At 49.0% G+C, this 20,257-nt stretch overlaps 3 protein-coding genes and 2 non-coding genes across 7 annotated transcripts; 1 reads left to right on the plus strand and 4 right to left on the minus strand.

Moving 5' to 3' along the window:
* Positions 1-1,165: 1,165 nt before the first annotated feature.
* LOC135575880 (small nucleolar RNA SNORA17) lies at positions 1,166-1,299 on the minus strand. Its single transcript, XR_010467246.1, has one exon. It is a non-coding gene; the product is annotated as a small nucleolar RNA SNORA17 (small nucleolar RNA).
* A 228-nt stretch (positions 1,300-1,527) lies between these two features.
* Positions 1,528-1,660, minus strand: LOC135575879 (small nucleolar RNA SNORA17). The gene has a single exon (XR_010467245.1). It is a non-coding gene; the product is annotated as a small nucleolar RNA SNORA17 (small nucleolar RNA).
* A 1,374-nt stretch (positions 1,661-3,034) lies between these two features.
* MRPS2 (mitochondrial ribosomal protein S2) lies at positions 3,035-4,783 on the minus strand. Of its 3 annotated transcripts, none has more exons than XM_065035647.1 (4): positions 4,609-4,783; positions 4,477-4,533; positions 4,137-4,266; positions 3,035-3,922 (listed from the first exon to the last, which is right to left on the minus strand). In XM_065035647.1, the coding sequence occupies exons 1-4, from the start codon at positions 4,634-4,636 to the stop codon at positions 3,379-3,381; spliced, it is 759 nt and encodes a 252-aa protein (XP_064891719.1). In that variant the 5' UTR covers positions 4,637-4,783; the 3' UTR covers positions 3,035-3,378. The 3 variants fall into 3 exon arrangements, with proteins under 3 accessions (XP_064891719.1, XP_064891720.1, XP_064891718.1); XM_065035648.1 differs by having other exon boundaries at positions 4,477-4,530; positions 4,609-4,717; XM_065035646.1 differs by having other exon boundaries at positions 4,477-4,706.
* PIERCE1 (piercer of microtubule wall 1) lies at positions 4,757-5,884 on the plus strand. The gene is made up of 3 exons (XM_065035649.1): positions 4,757-4,969; positions 5,056-5,134; positions 5,379-5,884. The coding sequence occupies exons 1-3, from the start codon at positions 4,857-4,859 to the stop codon at positions 5,559-5,561; spliced, it is 375 nt and encodes a 124-aa protein (XP_064891721.1). The 5' UTR covers positions 4,757-4,856; the 3' UTR covers positions 5,562-5,884.
* A 2,433-nt stretch (positions 5,885-8,317) lies between these two features.
* On the minus strand, positions 8,318-18,186 carry PPP1R26 (protein phosphatase 1 regulatory subunit 26). The gene is made up of 2 exons (XM_065035642.1): positions 17,479-18,186; positions 8,318-14,665 (listed from the first exon to the last, which is right to left on the minus strand). The coding sequence occupies exon 2, from the start codon at positions 14,602-14,604 to the stop codon at positions 10,567-10,569; it is 4,038 nt and encodes a 1,345-aa protein (XP_064891714.1). The 5' UTR covers positions 14,605-14,665; positions 17,479-18,186; the 3' UTR covers positions 8,318-10,566.
* Positions 18,187-20,257: the final 2,071 nt, after the last annotated feature.

The raw sequence follows: 20,257 nt of genomic DNA on the forward strand, positions 1-20,257 counted from the left end.
AAATTACTGCATTACTGAAACAGACAAACATGAAAGTGCTCCACCTAAAGTACAACTATGACAGCAAAGATGAAAAAATACTGAATTTGAGGTTTTTTCTGCAAGTATGCACTAGTAGCTTCTTTTTAAAACTACTTTGTTTGTCCATGTCCCACAAGAAACCAGGACAAGCTGTACCAGCCCAAGGACTTCTGCCTGGACACTGTTTTGGTAACACTGAGGTTTAGTACTTTTCCATGAAATGACATAAAACACCACGCACCTTCAACATTTGAAGCAGGTTCCAGAGCTCAGTCCTGTTCTCAGAAGTAACTGTGAGAAGGAGAAACAAATTCAGTTTGGCATTTTTTGGGGAAGGAGGGTTGGAGTTTTGTTTGTTTTGTTCCCCCTCCCACGTGCACACGTGGTTATAAAGCTGCATTTCAAAGGTTTCTGATTGCACCTTCTGGTCAAACTTACTCAGGACCCTTGAAGTCAAGATGCTGTTGGCTGAGTGTTTTATTCATGTTAAGAACAGGGTTCAATTTTCTCCATACGTGATTCCCCACCCAACTGTTTCTAGATCACACCAATACTTCAGAAACAACAAACTTAAGCGCCTGTTTCCCCCATCTAATCCACTCCCAGACACGATTCTTTACATCTATATAATACTAAACCCTGCCAAACTCAAGAGGTGCCCTTTCACAGACAGAAATAAAGGATGTCTTGCAGGCCATAAAGAATTATTGAAGGCAAAAATAGAATTCAAGAACAGAGCTGTCACTTCCATTTGTCCTTGGAGAATAAAAGGAAGGACCATCCCCTGATGCAGTTAAAACTGGCATCATTTTAACTGCTTTTCAAAGGAATTTTGCTTCATCTTCCGCTGATTCTTTGGACAAAGAGGTAAACATGGAAACAATGTTAAGCTACCAATGTCTGAGCAGTTGCAAGTTTCAGGCACAGGAAGCCCCTTCATCTCCGACCCCTAATGATATTAACATGTCAGGAGAGCGAATCTCCAAGGACTATTAAAATAAAGAATACGGGAGGTTTGCTGTTCCTCCGTAACAACAAAAGATGTGATAAACAAGAAACCCAGATTAGCTTTTAACGTAATTCTATCCATCCTTTACAATTCAAGATTAACATTAAAGGAAAGAAACAGGAAAAGCAAGAAATAACTGTCAGGTTGCTCATCATTCCTGAGTGCTCACAGGTTTTGGAGCGCTAGGAAAGACAAAACCTCTTCCTCTCTGCCACCCAATGACACAGACGTGGCACTGCAGCCAAATCTGCAACACGAGCTGGGGCATGAGCTGTTCCACAGGGAAGCGGCATCAGTGCTGCTCACCTCAGGGCTTGGAGGACTCCTGGCTCCGCCGCATCACACGGCCTTCTAGAAAAATAGAGAGCATTTATTTTATATAGACACGCTTCAAATCCTGGTTGGTAGCACATATATCCTACTACATAGAAATCTCACATTTAAGGCAATTTAAAAAAATAGGAAAGGCTTAGTTTATGAAGAGTGTCCTATTTATAGATGTCAGGCTATCAATCACTCTGAATGCTCACGGGTGTCAGAACAAACGAGCGTAGAACATAGCCTGTCTCTCTCTGCCACCTAATGACACAAAGATGCCACAGCAGCCACCTTTGCAACGCCTGTGGCAGGCTGAAAAAACCCGCAAAGACCCAAAAAGGTGATATTTACAGGTATTTATGCAAACAAGATCACATCACCTACTCAGAAAATACTATTACAAAGGTACTGGGTGCATGTGTAGATACTAAATGCAACACACCACTTGTCAATGAGATGCCAGACACTCACTTGGGCAGCCTTTGTGTTAATCACCACTCACCCTTGATTTTTCGAGACACACAATCTTTCTCACGTCACCTTTTGTCCTCTGCCAGGCTGAATAAAGACAAAGGAAGAAGGTAATTAATAACAAGCAAGCGTTTAGCTGAGAGCATAGAATCTTCCTTGTGAACTGCACCACTCCACAGAAAACCAGATTAAAACATAAGAAAAAAAACCAATAAATAATAAAACATTAAAATAAATACATAAAATATATATTATAATAAATTTATATAACAATAAATTAAAATTTGCTTAATAGATTTAGTTTAGTCACACCAATCTTTAAAACCCTTTTTTTTTTTAATTTGAGAAGGTTGCAGCTCTCAATTTTCTCCCCTCCTTCACCAGAACCACATCTTTTTGCCTTATTTACCTTAATCCTAGTACCTTCTTATACATCAGTTCATAATATACCAGACGTACGCTGAATATAGAGCACAGGACAGGACTCGTGGGCCTCCCCCGGGCTGTGTCCGGCCATGCGGCCCGAGTGGGGCACATTTTGTCCCCTCTAAGCCCCAGAAACCTGGGGAGGGTGAGCACGCAAGGCTGGGGATTGAGCTTGGTTTTCCTGGGGCTCACTCAGACCAGTAAGAGCAGGGGACCAGCATCCCAAGGCCGGACACACGATACTACACCGCTCCTCTCCGATCGCTCCGCAGAAAGGACGAGCAAGAGCCCGCCTTCTGCTTATATAGGGCAGGCGGACGGAAACGCCGCGGGGACAATCCGGGCAGCGCGTTCGCGTCCGCAGACTCCCCCTGCTGGACAGGAGGACGCCGAGCAGGGAGCGGGCGGGGCCAGGACTGGGGATGCGGGGCCAGGGCAGAGGACAGGGACCCCTCGTCCAAACCTCTTCCCCACGCTGGGCCTGACAGCCAGCGCTGAGGGGCTGCCCTAAGCCCTCCCGCAGAGGCACAAAGCTCATTAGGAGCTGAGTTTCCCCTTTCACAGCTGCACCCTGTAGCCACCCCCTCCCTGTGGTGGTGGCAGAAGTTGGACGCACCCTGGGACAAAGCAGGGACCACCCAACGCATTGGCCAGACTCGCAGCCCCTGCCCTGGACTGCAATGGCCCGCAGGTCCCCAAGCTGGGAACACCCTTCACTCCCCCCTCCTGTGACCATAAACGTTCACCAGACTCCCCCGTACCTCCTCCTTTCGCAAGGAAAGCAAGAAAAAGGATCACAGGGGCCTTTATTTGTTGTGTTAGGAAAAGGCATGAGATACAAGCGCTTTCAAGTGAGATCACAAGCTCAGGAACAGGAAGGCCACACGACAGAGGCTCCTCCTTGCAACAGGGACAAACACAAGAACAGGAGCTGGGTCTGCCCTGGTTCCATCTCCCTTTGCATCGCTCCAGACAATTTTGTTGGCGTCAGAGACCCAGAGCAGCTGTGACCATCACGGGATCTCAGCAGAACGGCAGAGTTGGGGGGTCCCTTCCACAACCAGCCCAGCTCTGCCCAAAGCAGGTGCTGCGGGTGCTGGGCCAGTCCTGCAGCACGGCCTGTCCCCAGGGCCCTAACTGCCCTCTGCTTTGCTCCGCAGCTCATCAAAGACCTCGTTCTGCTTCCTCTGGTCCTTGGCGCGGATGATGGTCATCCTGAAGAGCTTGCAGTAGAGCTCCATGGCACTGGGGCTGTCGTCGTTCCCAGGGATGGGGTAGGTGATCAAGCAGGGGTTGCAGTTCGTGTCCACCACCCCCACCGTGGGGATGTTCATCTTGGCAGCATCCCGGATGGCCACGTGGGGCTCGAAGACGTTGTTGAGGCTGCTGAGGAAGATGATGAGGTCAGGCAGGCGGACGCCGGAGCCGAACTGGATGTGTGCATTGGTGAGCAGGCCGCCCTGCCAGTAGCGGGTGTGGGCGTACTCCCCGCACTCCCGCGCTGTGGTCTCGACCAGGTGGCAGAACTGGCGCTTGCGGCTGATGAAGAGGATGATGCCCTTGCGGTAGGCGACGTGGGCGGTGAAGTTGAGGGCCAGCTGGAGATGCTGCATTGTTTGATCCAGGTCGATGATGTCCTGATCCAGGCGGCAGCCAAAGATGTAGGGCTCCATGAACCTGTGGGGACAGCGGGAGGGCGACACAAGGGGACGCAGGGACGTGGTGCTAAAGGCACTTGTGCAGGGTAATAACTGTGCCCAGGGGGAAATGTGGGTCTGTGTGGGCAATTCCAGCCCCAGACCAATTTAGTGCAGCCCCCAGGAACTTACACGGTTCTGGGGAAACACTCCTGATGTCAACAAGCACTGGGTCACAAAATGGTATCACTCACCTATGCCGACATCCCTTTTTGTGCCCCAGGTGCACGCGAGCATCAAAGAGATCTTTCAGGGAGAAGAGCTCCTTCACGTTGAAGAAGTCGGGGTGGCTGAGAGGCTCGGTCAGCAGCTTGTCATCCACAGCTGAGAGCAGGGCAAAAAACAAATCAATCCATAAATTGCTGCTCCCCCTTGTTGTGTCTGCAGGGGATGAGATGTGACTGGAGAAAGGGTCACTTGAGTACAAGGGCATGGTGACAGCAGCAAGGACATTGCTCAGCGCCTGGCCCCGGGTGCCGGGGTGCAGGTCTCCGGTTCGGGGGTCCCCCCGTTTCCCGGGGCAGGAGCACTCACCGCGGGGCCGGGCCGCTGCCGCCGGGGCCGGGACGGTGCTGTAGAGCCGCGGGGCTGCTGCGGGGAGAGAAACACGGGGGTCACACGGACCGGGCCTGGCGGGCTGGGCTGTGCGGGGCACGACCCGCTCACCTGCCCGCAGGAGCCGCCGCACCGCCATGCTCCGTGCCCGGCGGCCGCAGGGCTGGAGGAACAGAAGGAGGAGGAGGAGGAGAGACAGAAGGAGGAGGAAGGTCAAGGCGGCACTTTCCGCTTCCTGCCGGTCCGGGGCCGGCCCGTCCGCCCTCCCCCGGGGCGGGGCAGCTGCGCGGAGCGATCGCCGCCCGCTCGCCGCGTCCCGTCACCCGGCAACGCGCGGCGCTTGGCCCGTTCCCGTTCCCATGTCGGGCCCGGCGGCCGCGGGAGGCCCCGGCCCCCGCACCAGCGACTGGTACCGCACCAGCCCCGGCCTGCCCGGCCGCTTCCAGCAGCCCGGCTGCTTCCGCGGCTACGGGTGAGCGCGGCCCCCGGTCCCGGCCGAGCGCGGCCCCGCCGAGCGCCCCCGGCAGCCCCGCTCCCTCCGGTGCTCTCTCCCCGCAGGCAGCCGGAGCCGCACCCCCGGTACCGGACCACCAGCCAGGCCTACGGCAGCAAAGCCCCCACGGTGCACGACGTGCCGGTAGGTTGGGGGGTGCGGGTTGATGGAAGCGCCCCCGGAGGCTTCGGGGATGTGGCTTCTGCAACATCCACAGAATCGCGGAATGGTTGGGGTTGGAAGGGACTCCTGGAGATGATCGAGTCTAACCCCATCCCCAGGCGATGAGCTCCCCAAAGCAGATGAAGTGCCCCCGTCATTGCATCCAAACTTCTGCTACTGGTGCTGGCCTTTAAACCACCTTCCTCCCCTTTTCTCGCTCTCACAGACCTCGTTCCACGGCACCTCGCACGTGTTTTCCAAGTCTCTGTCGCAGTTTGGCATGTACAAAGATAACGGGCTCAACACCGCCCTGGAGAAGAGCCACGTCACCGGCCCGGGCAACTTCATCACCGCCCACGACTGCGACTTCCACCCCAGCTACAACCCCAGCGGCCCGTCGCACTGTTAGATCCGCACCGCGCGGAGCCGCTTCGGTTTACTGCTGGCTGCCTGGGTCAAAAAAATAACAGAACACAAATAAAACACCACCAAGCAAACAGTATCAGTGACCTTACCCTAAATCTGGTGCTGAGCCTCATCTAAAAGCAGGACGTATCATTAGAAGTTAAGATTTTAAATGGTTTCTGTACTATTAAATGAATAACCAAACTGCATGTTTTCCAGAGGTGTTCATCAAGCCTTTGGATTTCTTACAGAAAACATGTTTGTCTTTCTTACCTCTCAAAACGACAATGTTTTAAGAAATTACTCAAATAAAGACAACTGATAAGAGCGTTTTCTGAAGTTTTATTGTAACAACTGTAGTTACACAGCCAGTGAATCTGCATCACTTAGTGTCTGCGCTAAAGGGAAAACCTCAGCACGTTTTGCTTAAAAACTGGTCTATTTATGGATGAGGAATGGTCCTGCCTTAAATGTAAAACATACTAATAATAGATATTAAAAATGAGTGTACTACTATCTGTTTGCTAAGCAGAAATGGCCCTGAAAAGTTAACTTTTTAAATATTTAACACATGAAAAGAAACAAGCAACTCGCTATCATTCACTGCTATTCTTCTATTAGGCTCTAGGCAATACCTCGAGCTTCTCATAACTTCTCTTTCTGCTCCTGAAATGAAAAATAACAAAGTACAGAATTAATACAAACAGTTGTGACAATTTAATGTATATTTTTTATCCACAGATTTTTCTGTAGGTGGAATAATTTAGGGGTAAGACTATCTCCTAAAAACAAAAATTTAGTGGCTTTTGTCACGTTTTCCACCTGTTTTCGTGCTACATCTAAAAACACCCACCTCTTTTCTTCCTCTCACTAATTTCTTCCCTTTTTGTTTTATTTTTGAACTGAAACCAGTTCTTTTGAACAGCTTTGCACACCATGCACATCACCCTCATATAGGCTGGATCCTGAGATGCTGTACAAATTCAAAGCATCATCCTTAAGACGGCACATTTTACTGCAGAGAATCTACCCCCAAGTCTCTTTCTATTCTGTATTTTGAAAGTATTTTCACACTTGCAGATAACATTCCATGAGGCTGTACTATCAAACCAAGGCAAACTGCAGTTCTTCCAGGTTTGAAAGATACACATTAATAAAAGGAACGGCGGCGGCGATGGTGTGTTCCTTCCTTGCATAAAAACATGGCAAAACACGTGTTCCTAAAATAGCAGCGTAGAATTGCTTATAAAAAATTAAGGTAGTTCTTGTGGTCCCCTGAGGATCCTTGGAGATTGTCCTTCCCGAAGCACAGAAGAATAAAATCAAAACTAAACCACTGTACCTATTTTCAAAGTCCTGAGTGAGCCCATCTGAGTATGGTATTGCAGTCAGGATGCTCTACCTTACCAACAGCCATTGGAAAATATACCAAGGAGTTTAATAACTTAACATCCAAATGGGCAGGTGTCTTGGTTTTGGCTCAGATTTCTGTGCTCTGACTGAAAAAAAAGAATCCTTGTTCTTTTAAGAAAATATAAACCAGCACTCATGTTTTAAAAAAAGACGTAACTTATTTAGAGGCTTGAGTAGACCTGAGTTGATGGCACCATGCATGTATCTACTGCAAGACATAAAGGACCAAATTAATCACTCAGGAAGGCTGAATTTATGGAAAAAAGAGCTTGTTCTGGGTCCAGAGAAACTACCGCTGGAGCGCTGCAAAGGGCCAGGAGGGCTGGATGGATCAACAGGCAGAAAACAAAAGCTTTTCCATTTTGGTACCATGTCCATCAAGACTCAACCTTCTGAGATCTGCACTCCGGTCCCCAACCTTGTACCACACAGGTGAGACTCTCACTCATTAATTTATTCTCTTTCATTGCCAAGTCTTGAAAACTCATTTGTTGTGACCACAGGTGACTGGGAGGACTTGGAGGTAGAAAGAAATACCTGTAGTATATGGGCAGAGGAACACCAAGGGTGGCAGGATGGTTTGTGTATGGGAAGAGCTGTCTCCCTCCCCTCCCAACCTCCTGGTCTTCTAGAAAAACCTCGTGCTCAGTGTCACAATGTCCCCTGTGCACAAGAAAGCACATTCATCCTGTCCCTGCACCATTGAGGGCCCCCAGACCCAGCACCACCCCCTTGCACAGTGGGGCAGGAAGGATTGTGAGCTCGTCCTGGATGATCTTGCGCTACAGCGGACACCGTTTAGAGATACGTGGAGTTCTTTCCACGTGGGTCACAGCTCTGCCTCGAAAACAAGGAACCCCTTTTGCTGCTAACAGAGAGGGACGACACAAGGAGAGTCTGTGCGTCTTGATGACAAACAACAGGAAAGAAAACTGCTGTTAAGGTTTTGCTAAAATGACAAGCACCGTTGCCACCCCCAAGAACACACACAAGGTTATTTTGCCTATGTACTTTGTAGATTCTGCTTCTTCATTTTTTGTTGTTAAGAACAACATCCCCTTGAACAGCCACATCTTTAATGATGATCTGGATCCTGTTGCACGGTCACAAGGAAATCTGATGACAGGCTCAGACGCGGTGGCCGGAGACAACAGGAGACAAGAGCAGCAGGTGACCTGAGATCCTGTCCCCAGGTTCGGGTAACGCAAACGCTCTGATTGTCTTCAAGGGAAACACCCTTTGCTCACAATGTTCCTGGCACAAGCTAATTACATCTTCCAGCTACAGTGAAAAACAGGTAACACAGAAATACTACAGACGATGACGCAAACCATAGAAGGACGCTGGTTTCACGGTCCATGGTCAGAACCCCATTTATTAAACATTATAAACTTACCAATGTACACCGTTTCCTATATACAAATCAAGTTTATCAATTTTAAAAAGTGCCGTTTGAAAGTAGGTTTTATTTAAAGCACAAGGTAATGGGATTTGCATCTCAACTGAAAGTGAACCAGTTCACGAGTAGCATTGAGAACACAGACACATCGACAGGGGCACAAGACACATTTTAAGTCTTAATGCTGATTTACTGAAAACTTTGAGGAGAAACATTCAGCTTATTTTATACAAACAGTACAGTGCTTCCATCATCTCTATTCAAATTAAGTATACAGTTTAATCCTTTTAAAGCAAGGTACTCCAATAACTTCTATTTTAAAATACCAGCCTATTCACCTATTCCAAACAAAAGGCCCAAATCCTGCAACTGAATCAAGGCAGACAAAAATAAACGCCTGTGCAGACTGAGTGCAGGCACACGAGCTAAGTAAAAACCACTTTCCCAAGGTATCCTACCACAAAAATGAGATGATCTAGCACACTGATCTCTTCAAACAACCAACCAAACCACCCAAGGGCTATAAAAAGTTGGCCGGACAGTGAGAAATGTCAAGTGACCACTATAAACATGTTTAAAACGTAACTGCACAACAGTATAAACACACAGAGGATGTCGGTTTGGTTTTTTCCCTACATGCCACAGTTACTTGTTCTACTCTACGCTATGCCCTAGTTTGCCAATATTCTGCGAATGCCATCACACCAGGGATCTCTCCGGCGATAGTGGATCCGTTGTTGGCTGGTTTTGCTGCGTTTTGCAGCATTAAGGCTGCGGGCAGACTGCTGAGCGACGACAAAAAGCGAGACCGAGGGGGAGTTTGGCTGAGAGAAGTTCTGGAGAAGACCAGATAAAGGGAATATTGGATCAATTCACAGGGACAAGATGTAAGGACAAACTACTCAAGGACTTCGCTACACACAAATGAAAAGGAAAGAACTACCCGACCCGCTTATATTCACACTTTGTGGATTTTTCAGTGAAACCAGCAGCAGGGGCACTTTTTTGGTGAGTTAAACACGCTACTTCAATCCCATTTAACATTAGTACAAATATAGTAGTGAAAAATTGCTTTATTCTGGCTGCTGGAAACGGAGGCAGAGGAAGTACCACCAGTATGAAAGAACAGTGCTGAAAAGATCCTTGGCATTTACAGGAGGGACTTCCTATAGCAAATGTAGCTTTGTTCTATTGCACAAAAACTAAATGAAAAGTTCACAGAAATGTAACATTTTAGAAACCACTTTTGAAAAAGGAAAGTAAGGGCACTCAAGTCAAGAAAGTTCCTTCAGGAAACCAAAAGCCATCTCTGGGGAACCGCAGGGCATCAAAATTAGACTTGAGGATAATGAGGAATCTTTTCCAGCCTTGCAGCCCCAAGAGTACATCAAACTAGAGAAATCCACAGAAATCGTGTTGTCTGAACACACACACATACAAACACGCTCCTTCACTTTTCTTGAACGGCAATTGTGCTTGGAATCATCTGCTAGCGGGAGGTTTCCAGTATTAAAAGGTCCTTTCAGCAGCTGCCAAGATCGCTTTACACGGGACGTGCTGACAGACTGATCCGACTTCATTTACCTGAATGTGCACTTGTATCTTCGAGGAGGGGTCTCCGCACCTCCAACTGCGCCGACTTCGCCGAGCTCTGCTCAACTGAACTCACCCAACGTCCCCGAGGTGGGAGAACGAGGCCCCAGCATGAAATCACTATATAGGATTGTCCTAAGGCAGCTCGAATGGGAACAGGTGTCAGATAATCCGCTTCGAAACCACGGCATTGCTACCAAATGCTGTGTTTTCCTCGGATCTCTTCACAGATTGCCGAATACATTCTGTGCGCAACCAGGTTTCCTTTTGACGTATGATTAGAGGCCTTATAATTTAAAGTGTGATTAGCCAGTATCTTATCTACAGTAACTACAGCATCCTGTAGTAATGCGAGCCCTAAAAATCATTATAAAAAATATTTCCTTAGAGCGCTTTAAATAATTTACAAAATTCTACAAAAACTAGGTATGTTTATCCATGATATCCCTGTTAAATAGAAGCATTTTTCACATTAGCGTGTTTATGATATACAGATATCAGCATCTCCCGCTGTCTCTCCTTTCATATCTCAAGTTTTATCAAGGTAATTACAACGATAGCTATTTTTCTAAAAAGACTGCTACTGTAGAAAAAAGAAGTGTACTTACATATTTGAAAGCTTTCCTTTCAAGAGGGAATCTGGGCAGTGCCCTGCAGGTACGGCAGAACATTTTGCAAAGGTTTTGTCTAAAACTTCCTGCCCTTGGTCCACTTCACCAGCAGTTTCCCTATCCTGCAGGACAGGGATTTTTCCTTCCAAACTGGTGCTGGTTATCTGAATTTCCTCCTGCCTGTCACTGTCCTGGTAGATAACTTTTTCTTTCTTACTGCACATCTGCATACTGGTATTTGTACATGTTCCTCCACTAGTTCTATCCATGGCTACTGCTGTCACATTTAGTGTTTGCAGTGGGCAACCTAAACTTGGATCTGGCCTCCTGTCCTGCTGGGTATCCTCTCCCTTACTGCACACATGTACGCTCTGCTGAGATGTGTCTCTGCTCATTTTATCTGCGTTTACCACCGCCATACCGTGCTCGGGGCGTGGGGGATCTAAATTTGAACTGGCCCAGCTGCTTTTGTGGCTATCTCCTTCCTCGATCCACATCTGTATGCTCTCAGCTTTGGATGTTCCTCCCCAAACCTTATCTGCTTTTACTGCTGCCACACTCCGTTCCTGCAAGGGGAGACTCGCGTGCAAATGTGACTGATTTCCCGAAGCATCAGCCTTTCTGCAACCCCCTGCTCCCTCTTTGATATACAAAGGAGCAGCTTCCAGACTTTCACAGGTTTCTGCTACATGGGGACTCGACACTTCCACAGGGAGCTTCTGAGCAGAACTGGATTCTTTTGTCACTGTTGTGCTCTCCCCACTCAATTCACCTTTTGGCAAGGGGGCTCCTCTTCCCTGGTTAAGTCTGTCAGTGTCCTGGGAAGCCACCTCTGCTCCTAACGCGCTGCTCTGGGCGAGCAAACACTCTGCTTTCTGCCTTTTGCTCAAAAGCAGGGATTTTTTCCTGTCCCGAGCATATTTTAGACCTGCAATGAATTTACTTGAAATTTTTAGGTGAAAGGTGTTCTTTCTTTTAGCTCTAGACTTTGCATTCATTGCTTTTTGCACTTTACGACCTTCATTTTTGCTGGTTTTAGGTGGAAGCATTCTCTGCGCGGGCTCTATAGGAGGGACATCATTTTTACCCGTTGAGTTTCCAGCCAACTCACCGCCAGCAACACCTTTAACCTCGACCGCTCCTTGCTTAGCTTTCGACCGGCCAGTAGTATGAACATTGTCTGTAGAGGAAGCAGATTTCCCACTGCCATGTAAAATTGCACTTTTCCCTTCCGTTCTCTGTGAGTTCTTCAACTCATCAGTTTGCTGAGATATCTCAGTCTTTTTACTCTGGCCCAGCATGAGGTCAGACTCATTTTCAACCGGCTGTTGCTTTGCTTTTCCTTTATTAGCAGCTGGTTTGGTCACGCTCAACAGGTCCAGAGTTACATCATCTTTTTGCATCTCTGAATTGCCTGCGGTGTCTTTAGCCTTTTCTGCCAAAAACTTCCTAATTTCTTGTTCGATGCTGTCATCGCTGTCCACTGAGCTGCTGTCATCAGCGTCTGATGCAGCTGTGAAAGTACATTTTCTATTTTTAGCTACCCGCAGGTTATTCTGGTTTGAAATTGGTTTCGGTTTATATCCTTTTTTAAGCTGCAAGTTCAACTCTAAGTTCTTCACGGTTTCTGGTTTTTCATTGGTAAGTTTGACACTTGTGTTGTCTGGAGGATTTCTGATTGCATTCTCTTTCACAGCTTTTCTAGGTTTTGAGAAGCAGCTTTTCAGTAGCATGGGGTTTTTACATTTCCACTCGTTTTGTTGGAGGCTACTAAATTCATCCAGCAGCTGAGTTTCAGTCTCGCTAAATCTGACTCTCTTCTTGCACTGAGACTTCTGGTCCTTGGATTTCTTCTTTAATTTTCTTTTGGACCGTAAAAGGTCCTTGATAGCGCTATCAAGGTCCTCATCACTATCGAGAGAACTGCTCTCATCATCCGAACCATCCCGCTCCTGAGTTTGGATGGTATTTTTCATAAGCTTTCTTGTGCTACTCTGAACCTGCATGAACGGGTTTACAGGGTCCAAAGCCACACATCCCGATAATTCGGAAGCCGTCGGCTGCTGCTGCCAAGTCTCTTTGCTGACCAGCCTTTGAGCATCACAGAGTTCCGCGGGGCTGCTCAGGGCACATCCCTCTTGGAGCACAGGAAATTTGGAATGGTTACCTGGCTGGAAAAGTCCCGTCTCCAGCTGTTCAGGTGTTCTTGATGCACCTTGTTTGGCTATTCTTCCTTCCCTTTTAAGTCTCTTTTTCTGACTCAGTGATAGCTTCAGTGTTTTGGGAAGAGAAGGCTCAAGGGTGCCGGTGAGGCTGTTTTGCTCAGAAGGCAAAGGCATCTGGATCGAGTGTGCCAGGCTGGGAGGCTTTGTTCCGAGGCTTTCTGACTGTGCTTTCAGAGCCAAAAAAGCCCTGATTTCTTGCTCTATACTGTCGTCGCTGTCCACAAGGCTGCTGTCGCTTTCACAGCGGGAGGATGAGAGAAGCTGGGGAGAAAAGAAGGAGTCTGCAGCCAGTGATTTGCTGTCACTTCCCATTTGGGATGGCATGATTGTTTTGGAAATATCAAGGATAGCTTCCGCACACATGAGTTCTGCAGATGTGTCTGCTCTGCAAGAGGCCTGCAACGTGAGCTCGCAAGCAGCAATCTTGTTTTCCGGAGGTGCAAAGTGTCTGGCTTTTTTCAGTGGTTTAAACAGCTTGTTAAATTCATTGCTGGTGCTTTCTAATTCTGTTGACTTTGAATTAATTTCTTTCCTCTTGCTGCCGATACGGCTTTTATGGATTTCTGGTGAGGCACTTTTTGTTGAGCTAATCGTCAGGCTCGCAGAAATGTCCGCCATACCCTTTGTGCCGAGTTGTTCCCTCTGCAAAGGCACAGGGGGTGCTGCATGACCTGCCTCTTTCCTGATTTTCTCCAGCTGATAAAGCTGAATGGCTTCTTCTATACCATCATCGCTGCTCGAGTCAGATGTGTGCACGCTCTCATTGATAAGTGCTCCCCTTGTCCCCCAGTAATTAGCTCCACTTTCTTCATTTCGCTCCGCTAACCAGGGCTGGCTGGCAGTGGCCATTTCCAGATACGCTTGGTTCGCTTGCCTGAAATCACTGGGCTGTTCCTGGATTTTCGACTGCAAACACTTGGGCTGTGCGCTGGTTTTCTGTAGCTGGGGATGGTGTCTCAAGAGGAGCGCATTACAACCTTGCTTTATAGCACCACGGTTTGGTTGGTTTGTTGCTTCTTTGTTGCATTTTAGCACAGCTCTCACATGGGAGTCTTTCTTATCCTCCCCGATTACACATTTACTCGATTCTTGCTGCTTCTTCTCATTCAGGAACTGCACTATTTCAGCCTGTATGCTCTGTTCAAAAGAGTCATCGCTGCTGATGCTCTGAGGGGAAGCAGGCTGCAGCCTTTTACCAATTCCCAGGTGGTCAGACAGGTACTCTTCAGAGAGCACATCAGCTTTAAAGTTCACGGGGAGAAGGTTACCAGCCATTTTGTTCTGGGAGAATTCTCTCTTAAACCCTTTGTCTCCGCTTACATTCTCAGAACACTCTGCATTCCTTTGCAAGGGCTGGTCACTTTTGCTTTTTGCTTTCAAGTACTCTTGAATGGCTTCCTCGATACCTCGGTCAACAGAATCATCGCTATCAGAATCGAGCAAGAGAGTCCCAAACCCCACGTTCTCTTCCACTTCGGTGTCGTCCAAACCTGCAGGGCATCCACACTTGGTATACTGAGGATGCTTCTGTAGCAACGTCGTGTTAGATGTGACTCTGTTACTAGTGCCCTTTTCTCCCTTTTGTTTCTTCTGCATAATACAATCATACTCATTGTTCATACCCAGGGGAGACTCTTGACTTTGCAGGTTGTTTATGATCATTTGAACTTTTGCACTTACAGAGGTTCTAGTGACGTCCCCTTCAGCGTCAGAGAAGCAAACGGGGTATCTACAATTCCTCGCAGCTCCAAAGGACTCCCATTTTGTCTGAAGAGCTACCAAACGAGAAGCATTCATAAGGAACATTCTAGCAGACAACAGCAAAGTCCACAATGGAAGCGTTTTTCAGACTGGCCTCTCTTCCATCCTACAAGAAAAAAGAAAACCAGTAAATTATTTCCTATTAGGCAACTACCTTCTAGAAGTTCCATGTAATAATACTGTAACATAAATTGTAATTTATTAACACTCAGGCTTACTGTGCCAGATAATCACAAGAGTTACTCCTCAGCTTCACTTTAAGGAGTAAATCAGTCACTAGTGCCATTAAGGATAAGACACAGCACTCGTCATTTGTGGTTTCCAGTATTTTCTGGCACAACCATAACCCAGTTCAGGTAATTACCTTCATTTCCAAAACTCTCCCTGCCCTTTCCACTGAAGGTCGCACTCTCTTTTGCATACGTTCCTAAATAACCATGTACTGTCAAAACACACAAATAATATTTCAATGCACAGGCATGTGCCATCCCCTCCTGCACTAAAATAGTCTTAGTATTTTTGAAATGAACTTGCAGCAAAAGAGGAAAAACAATTTTAAGGGAATCTCATAATAAAGTGGAACTGGTGGGAGTGGAGAACCCTGCAAAATATTCTGCTCCCTATGTTTCCTTTGGCATAACTGACCTTTTTAAAGAACTCCTGCCATGCATAGCTCAGCTTTTCAGTTTTGCAAGGAAAACAATGTTGGCTATGTCCGCATGGTCTATAATGGGCGGATGTGAAGCGAGCTTGCCCACGATCCGAGATGGTGGAACACAAAGCAACTCTTATTCAAAGGGCAGAGGAACTGTGTTAGCGCCGATGCCTGAGCTCACCCGCTACCCCCCGACAGCTTTTGCAAGTTCTGCCTTGGCATGAAACACACACAACTGAGGGACGTGGGGCAGCCCAAAGAGAAGGAAAAGGAGATTATTTCTCCCCCAAACGCACCATACGGCAATAACCCCGAGACAACAGTCATTCCAGCCTCACCGCGGGGTACAAGCTCCCGGTAAACACAAATCTTTTGGAGTTTGCAATAGCAGCATGAAGACTACAAACTATTCATCGTATTATAGTAGAAAACCCAAACGAGTGAAGCCCTGTTTTGTGGAACAGTGAAAAACGCTGTCCCGAAAATGACAGAGAACACCCCAAAGAGTTCACAACTTCACGCAGTCCCACGAGGGCTGGAGGTTTCACCCACAGCATTATTTGGTGGGATCCAAGCAGCGTCTGGCTGACACAAAACCCACAGCAACCCCAACAAAAGGCTGTAGCGGTTGAGCGGTTCTTCAAGCCCAATTCTAAATCTCCTGCGTAAACCCAGCGAACCCTGTTTGCAGCCCGGCACTGGACTCTACCGACTTAGAGCTGCTGCCTCCGAATCCTCTCTGACCTTGCCCTTGTCAATGATTGCCTAGTTCTGGTTTGAAATTAATCACTGCCTATAAATATTTTAAAGAATTAATGATTCTAAACTTAGCATATCTATTTGCTGCTGAGAATAAAGCAGACAAGCAGGGAAGACAACTCCTTGCCGCTTTTAAAAAGAGCACAGTAATGTTACATTTAACATGACGAAAGCTCTTGTCAAAATTATTCTGGGACGTGTGCTAAGGAAGCAGTTTTAATGGCATCTTGTTAGTAGACCAGAATATTCTTAGAATCTTATTGACCAAGGGAGAGTGGTGCTGAACATGCCTGACATGATGTCCACAGGGCGGTTTGCTCTGAACATATCACCAATAATGCTTTTGCTTTTTGCTGTCTCTCTGCTGCAAAACATCTCCGCAGAAATACAGTTTACAACAACCCAAGCTCCGGCCATCCATTTCTCATTTTCTTTTCCTCAGTGCTAATTCCTTTCCAAACATCGTTCCGGCAGAATTAAAGATCAATAACATCCCTTCTGGGATGGAACCTGGAGCAACCCAGCACACGCTGTTTTCATTTACACCTTTTAGTCACCGGCAGGCACTTCAGACTGACTTGTGCTCTACACACACCAAAACAACATGGTTTTCCCGACTGTTCATGCATTTGGCCACAAACTAACCCCAAGGTGTCCCACAAGCAGCCACGCCGCGAGCGGGAACCCCGACTTTCAGAAACACCTGAACGAAATGACAGTTTCTAAAAGAGCCTCCAACACATCCGCCAGGGCGCCAATAAATTTAAAGCTTTTATTTTTTTTCTCGTTGCAATAAGCAGCTAAGGATCAAAAAGACATAAATTAGAATACCTAATTATCCTGAAGAAATGCAATTAACGCACTTAAGCTCCCAGCTTCATTTTAAAATAAATAAATAAACCAACTTATTTGCTATTAACCTATTTCCACAGTTTCCAGGAAAGGGGCAGGTGGCTTCGTTACCCTACGCTGGGATTGCGGTTGCACCCAGGGGTGCGGGTTCTGAGGGGGCACCCACCTGGGGACACCCATAGAGGGTGTGTGAGGGGTCACCCACCTCAGTGGGCACCCATGGAGGGTGTGTGGGGGGTCACCCACCTCAGTGGGCACCCATGGAGGGTGTGTGGGGGGACACCCATGGGCACCTGGTGAGGTGCGATATGAGGGGACACCCACCTGGGGACATCCACAGAGGGTGTGAGGGGACACCCGCCTGCGTGGGGTGCCCTCCGGAGCTCTGTGAGGGGAAACCAGCGGACACCCACCCGGGGGGCACCCACTGAGGGTGCCTGAGGGGACACCCACCCGAGGGGGCCGCCTGGAAGCGGCGTACGCGGAGCCACCGCCGCGGGGCGCCCCGCCCGCCGGGCCCTGCCCGCGCCGCCATGGCTCCCCCTTCCCGCCTTCCGCCGCCCTCGGCCGCGCCGGGCCCGGACCCGGGCCTGGGCCTCCGCCTCGGCGGGGCCCCGCGGTACCGCACCGCCCGCCCGCTCCCCTGCGCTCACCTGCCGCCGCCGCGGGGGGAGGCCGAGAGGGGAAGGTGATGGTGGCGCCGGTGCCCGGTCTCGGGGCGCGCCACTCCGCTCCACCGGGCTCCGCTCCGCCGCTGCCCGCCGCGCTGGTGCAGGGGCGGGCGGCGCTTCCTTCCCTGCCCCCGGGGAGCGGGAGGCATGCGCCGCAGGGCTCCGCCGGAGAGGCGGGGGCGACTGCTCGGCCCTCCGCGGCCGCCGGCGCTGCCCGCGGGAGCGGCGGGGCGGGGAGAGGCCGGGCCGGGTGGCCCCACCGCCGGGGCACAAAGGCAGGCGCGGCCGCTCCGCTGGAGCCCGGGAGCCGGCGCGGAGGGGAGGGAGGGACGGAGGCTGGAGCCCGGGTAGCGACTGATGGTGGAAGGTCCGCCGGGGAGGAAGGGGAGCCCCGCCGGCCCCGCGTAGCCGGGGCCTTTTGTAGAGCCGGGGCGAGATTTGGCTCCGAAACGTCGATCCTGCGAATGCTCTGTTTGAAAACACACGTACTGGGTGTTTGCAGCGTTTGCTTTTGAGACAAGAGTCGAATACAACACACAAGAGAATAATTCACGCTCCCATTGGGGTGCGATGCGGCTGGGAAAAACTCAAAACACCAGCAAAGCGCACCGCTGGCTGTCCCGAACCCGAAGTTTGGGGAACCAAAATGAGAAGTGGGGTTAAAAGAGCTGAGGCCCGTTTTTTCAGAAGCTGAAGCGGTCGGTGCTTTGGCTCCTGGAGTTACCAGAGTGTTGGGGGTTTCATGTAGAGAAACAGCAAAGTTTTAGTGCCTCATTTCGCTGGTGAGCTGGCTTTCGCCCCAGAGATGCTTGTTTTGGGGAGCACACGTTTTTCACTCCCTGAGGAATTGGGCCATTTCCTGGACTCCAACCTCACATTCTAATGTTTTTTTCCCCAAGAGTCCTCCACCTACCAAATCAGGTCTGACCGGGGGATGTGGGACAGGACCACGTTTCAAACTGTCACACACAGTTAGACTCAACTTATCTCGCACTCTTACAATAGATAAAGCAGAGCCAATAACACATTTGGCTGTGTGTTCTTGTCCCTGGGATATGTAATATGCTTTTGTATTCTGAAATGGCTTGCTTGAACAAGACTGCTGAAAACAGCGCAGCCGGCATTTGTGTGCAGAAGGAAACAATGAACTTGCTTTTCCGTAGCTGCAGAATTGCAGCCTGGAGGTGAGGAAACTTTTCACCTTTCACCATATTCCTCCGACTGCCACTCGCTCCAGAGGGAAGAAAGAACTGTTCTATTCATGCATCCTCTCAGGCCAAGCCAATTTACACGTCAGTGCACTTTAAAAATAAAGTCAAAGATGTGGCCAGAAGCCTGATAAATGTTGTACACATACAGTTGGTTGGAAGGGGGGGGCTGGGGGTGCTGGAAACCTCTGCTGTCACCAGCAGAGATGGCATTACGTGGCTCTGCAGAGCCAGTTGCCTCCATGTGCAGCCTTGAACTTGAAAGAGGAGCAGAGCCTCTCCCCAAGGTCCCATTAGGGATGATTTGTCTTCCTGATCCATGATCTTTGCGGAAATGAGAGCAGTGGTCCCCATGTCCCCGCTGGACAGATGACAAAGTCATGAGCACTAATTGGACCTCTTGTTAGGATGGCCAGAATGGCAGGGAAACATTTCATGTTTTCAAAATGAAACATCTTCCCCGGCCTCAGGATCTGCTCATCCCATTTGCAGCTTATTGCAGGGGGTAGGAACAGGCGCTCATTAGAGGTGACTCTGGATACATTAGAGGCAAAAGCCGCCGTGGATTATCAGAGGCTGAAACCTGAGCTCAGGTGATGGACTTTTTTTTTTTTTTCCAGCAAGAAAAAGGACAAGATTAAAAACAAAATAGTAAGAATGAAAGGACTCACCTCGCAGATCTTCCTGTTGTCAGTAACCTGTGGCTTCGTGGCCAATTAAAGTTCTCACACGGAGCCGTGTTAGAACACCAGGCGTTTCTGCCGTGCTGTGGTTTCATTGGGAATGTGAGTCATACTTGACACCAGCCCAGGGCACAGCCACGTCTAGGACATGAGGGAAACCAATAGCTTCAGGTTCTGCAGAGCTTTTCCTCAGCTGGTGGCAGTTTAGCATTGCCCAAGCACATCTTTAGGCTGGACACGAGGAAGGAATCTTTTACACTGAGGGTGGTGAGAGCCTGGCCCAGGCTGCCCAGAGAGGTGGTAGATGAACCATCCCTGGAGACATCCCAGGCCAGGCTGGACAGGGCTCTGAGCAACCTGAGCTGGTAAAGATGTCCCTGCTCATGGCAGGGGCTGGACTGGATCAGCTTTTAAAGTCCTTTCTGACCCTGGTCCCACATCCCTCTGCCCTGTTCAGCTCCTTCGGTCTGATCACAGGTGGCGTAATAGAGAGAGCACAACTGGATCATGTCATAACATGGTAAATTGAAGAGTTTAGTTGTTATTGAATAAATGCCAAGGAGACTCATGAGGCCTTGAAGTTATAATAGAAAGATCTGATTCAGAACAAAAGGAACAGAGATGCTTGCGAAAGCTGCCAGCAAACAGCTCTGGGTATTGAACATTTCTGTTTACTCTGAACGGAGCAGAGATGTTGTGAGCGTCCTCACAGCTGGGCTGGATGCTGCCTGGGGTAGCAGCATATGGGGCAGGAGGTCCCAGGACACGAGGAGGTCTCAGGACACAACGAGGTCCCAGGACACAAGGAGGTCCCAGGGCAGTTCTCAGTGGAGCTGGGTCCCGGGAAGCTCCGCTGTTTTGCCTTAGAAA

This window comes from Columba livia, chromosome 19 (genome assembly GCF_036013475.1).
Source record: "Columba livia isolate bColLiv1 breed racing homer chromosome 19, bColLiv1.pat.W.v2, whole genome shotgun sequence".
Taxonomy (NCBI): domain Eukaryota; kingdom Metazoa; phylum Chordata; class Aves; order Columbiformes; family Columbidae; genus Columba; species Columba livia.

Coding starts and splice junctions, on each gene's coding strand:
- MRPS2 (XM_065035646.1), bottom strand. CDS start 4,636: ATGGCGGTGCGGCGGCTCCTGCGGGCAGGTGAGCGGGTCGTGCCCCGC. Junction 4,267..4,476: donor GGCAGCGGCCCGGCCCCGCG/GTGAGTGCTCCT, acceptor CCCTGCTCTCAG/CTGTGGATGACAAGCTGCTG. Junction 3,923..4,136: donor AAAAAGGGATGTCGGCATAG/GTGAGTGATACC, acceptor CTGTCCCCACAG/GTTCATGGAGCCCTACATCT.
- PIERCE1 (XM_065035649.1), top strand. CDS start 4,857: ATGTCGGGCCCGGCGGCCGCGGGAGGCCCCGGCCCCCGCACCAGCGAC. Junction 4,970..5,055: donor GGCTGCTTCCGCGGCTACGG/GTGAGCGCGGCC, acceptor CTCTCCCCGCAG/GCAGCCGGAGCCGCACCCCC. Junction 5,135..5,378: donor CCACGGTGCACGACGTGCCG/GTAGGTTGGGGG, acceptor TCGCTCTCACAG/ACCTCGTTCCACGGCACCTC.
- PPP1R26 (XM_065035642.1), bottom strand. CDS start 14,604: ATGTTCCTTATGAATGCTTCTCGTTTGGTAGCTCTTCAGACAAAATGG.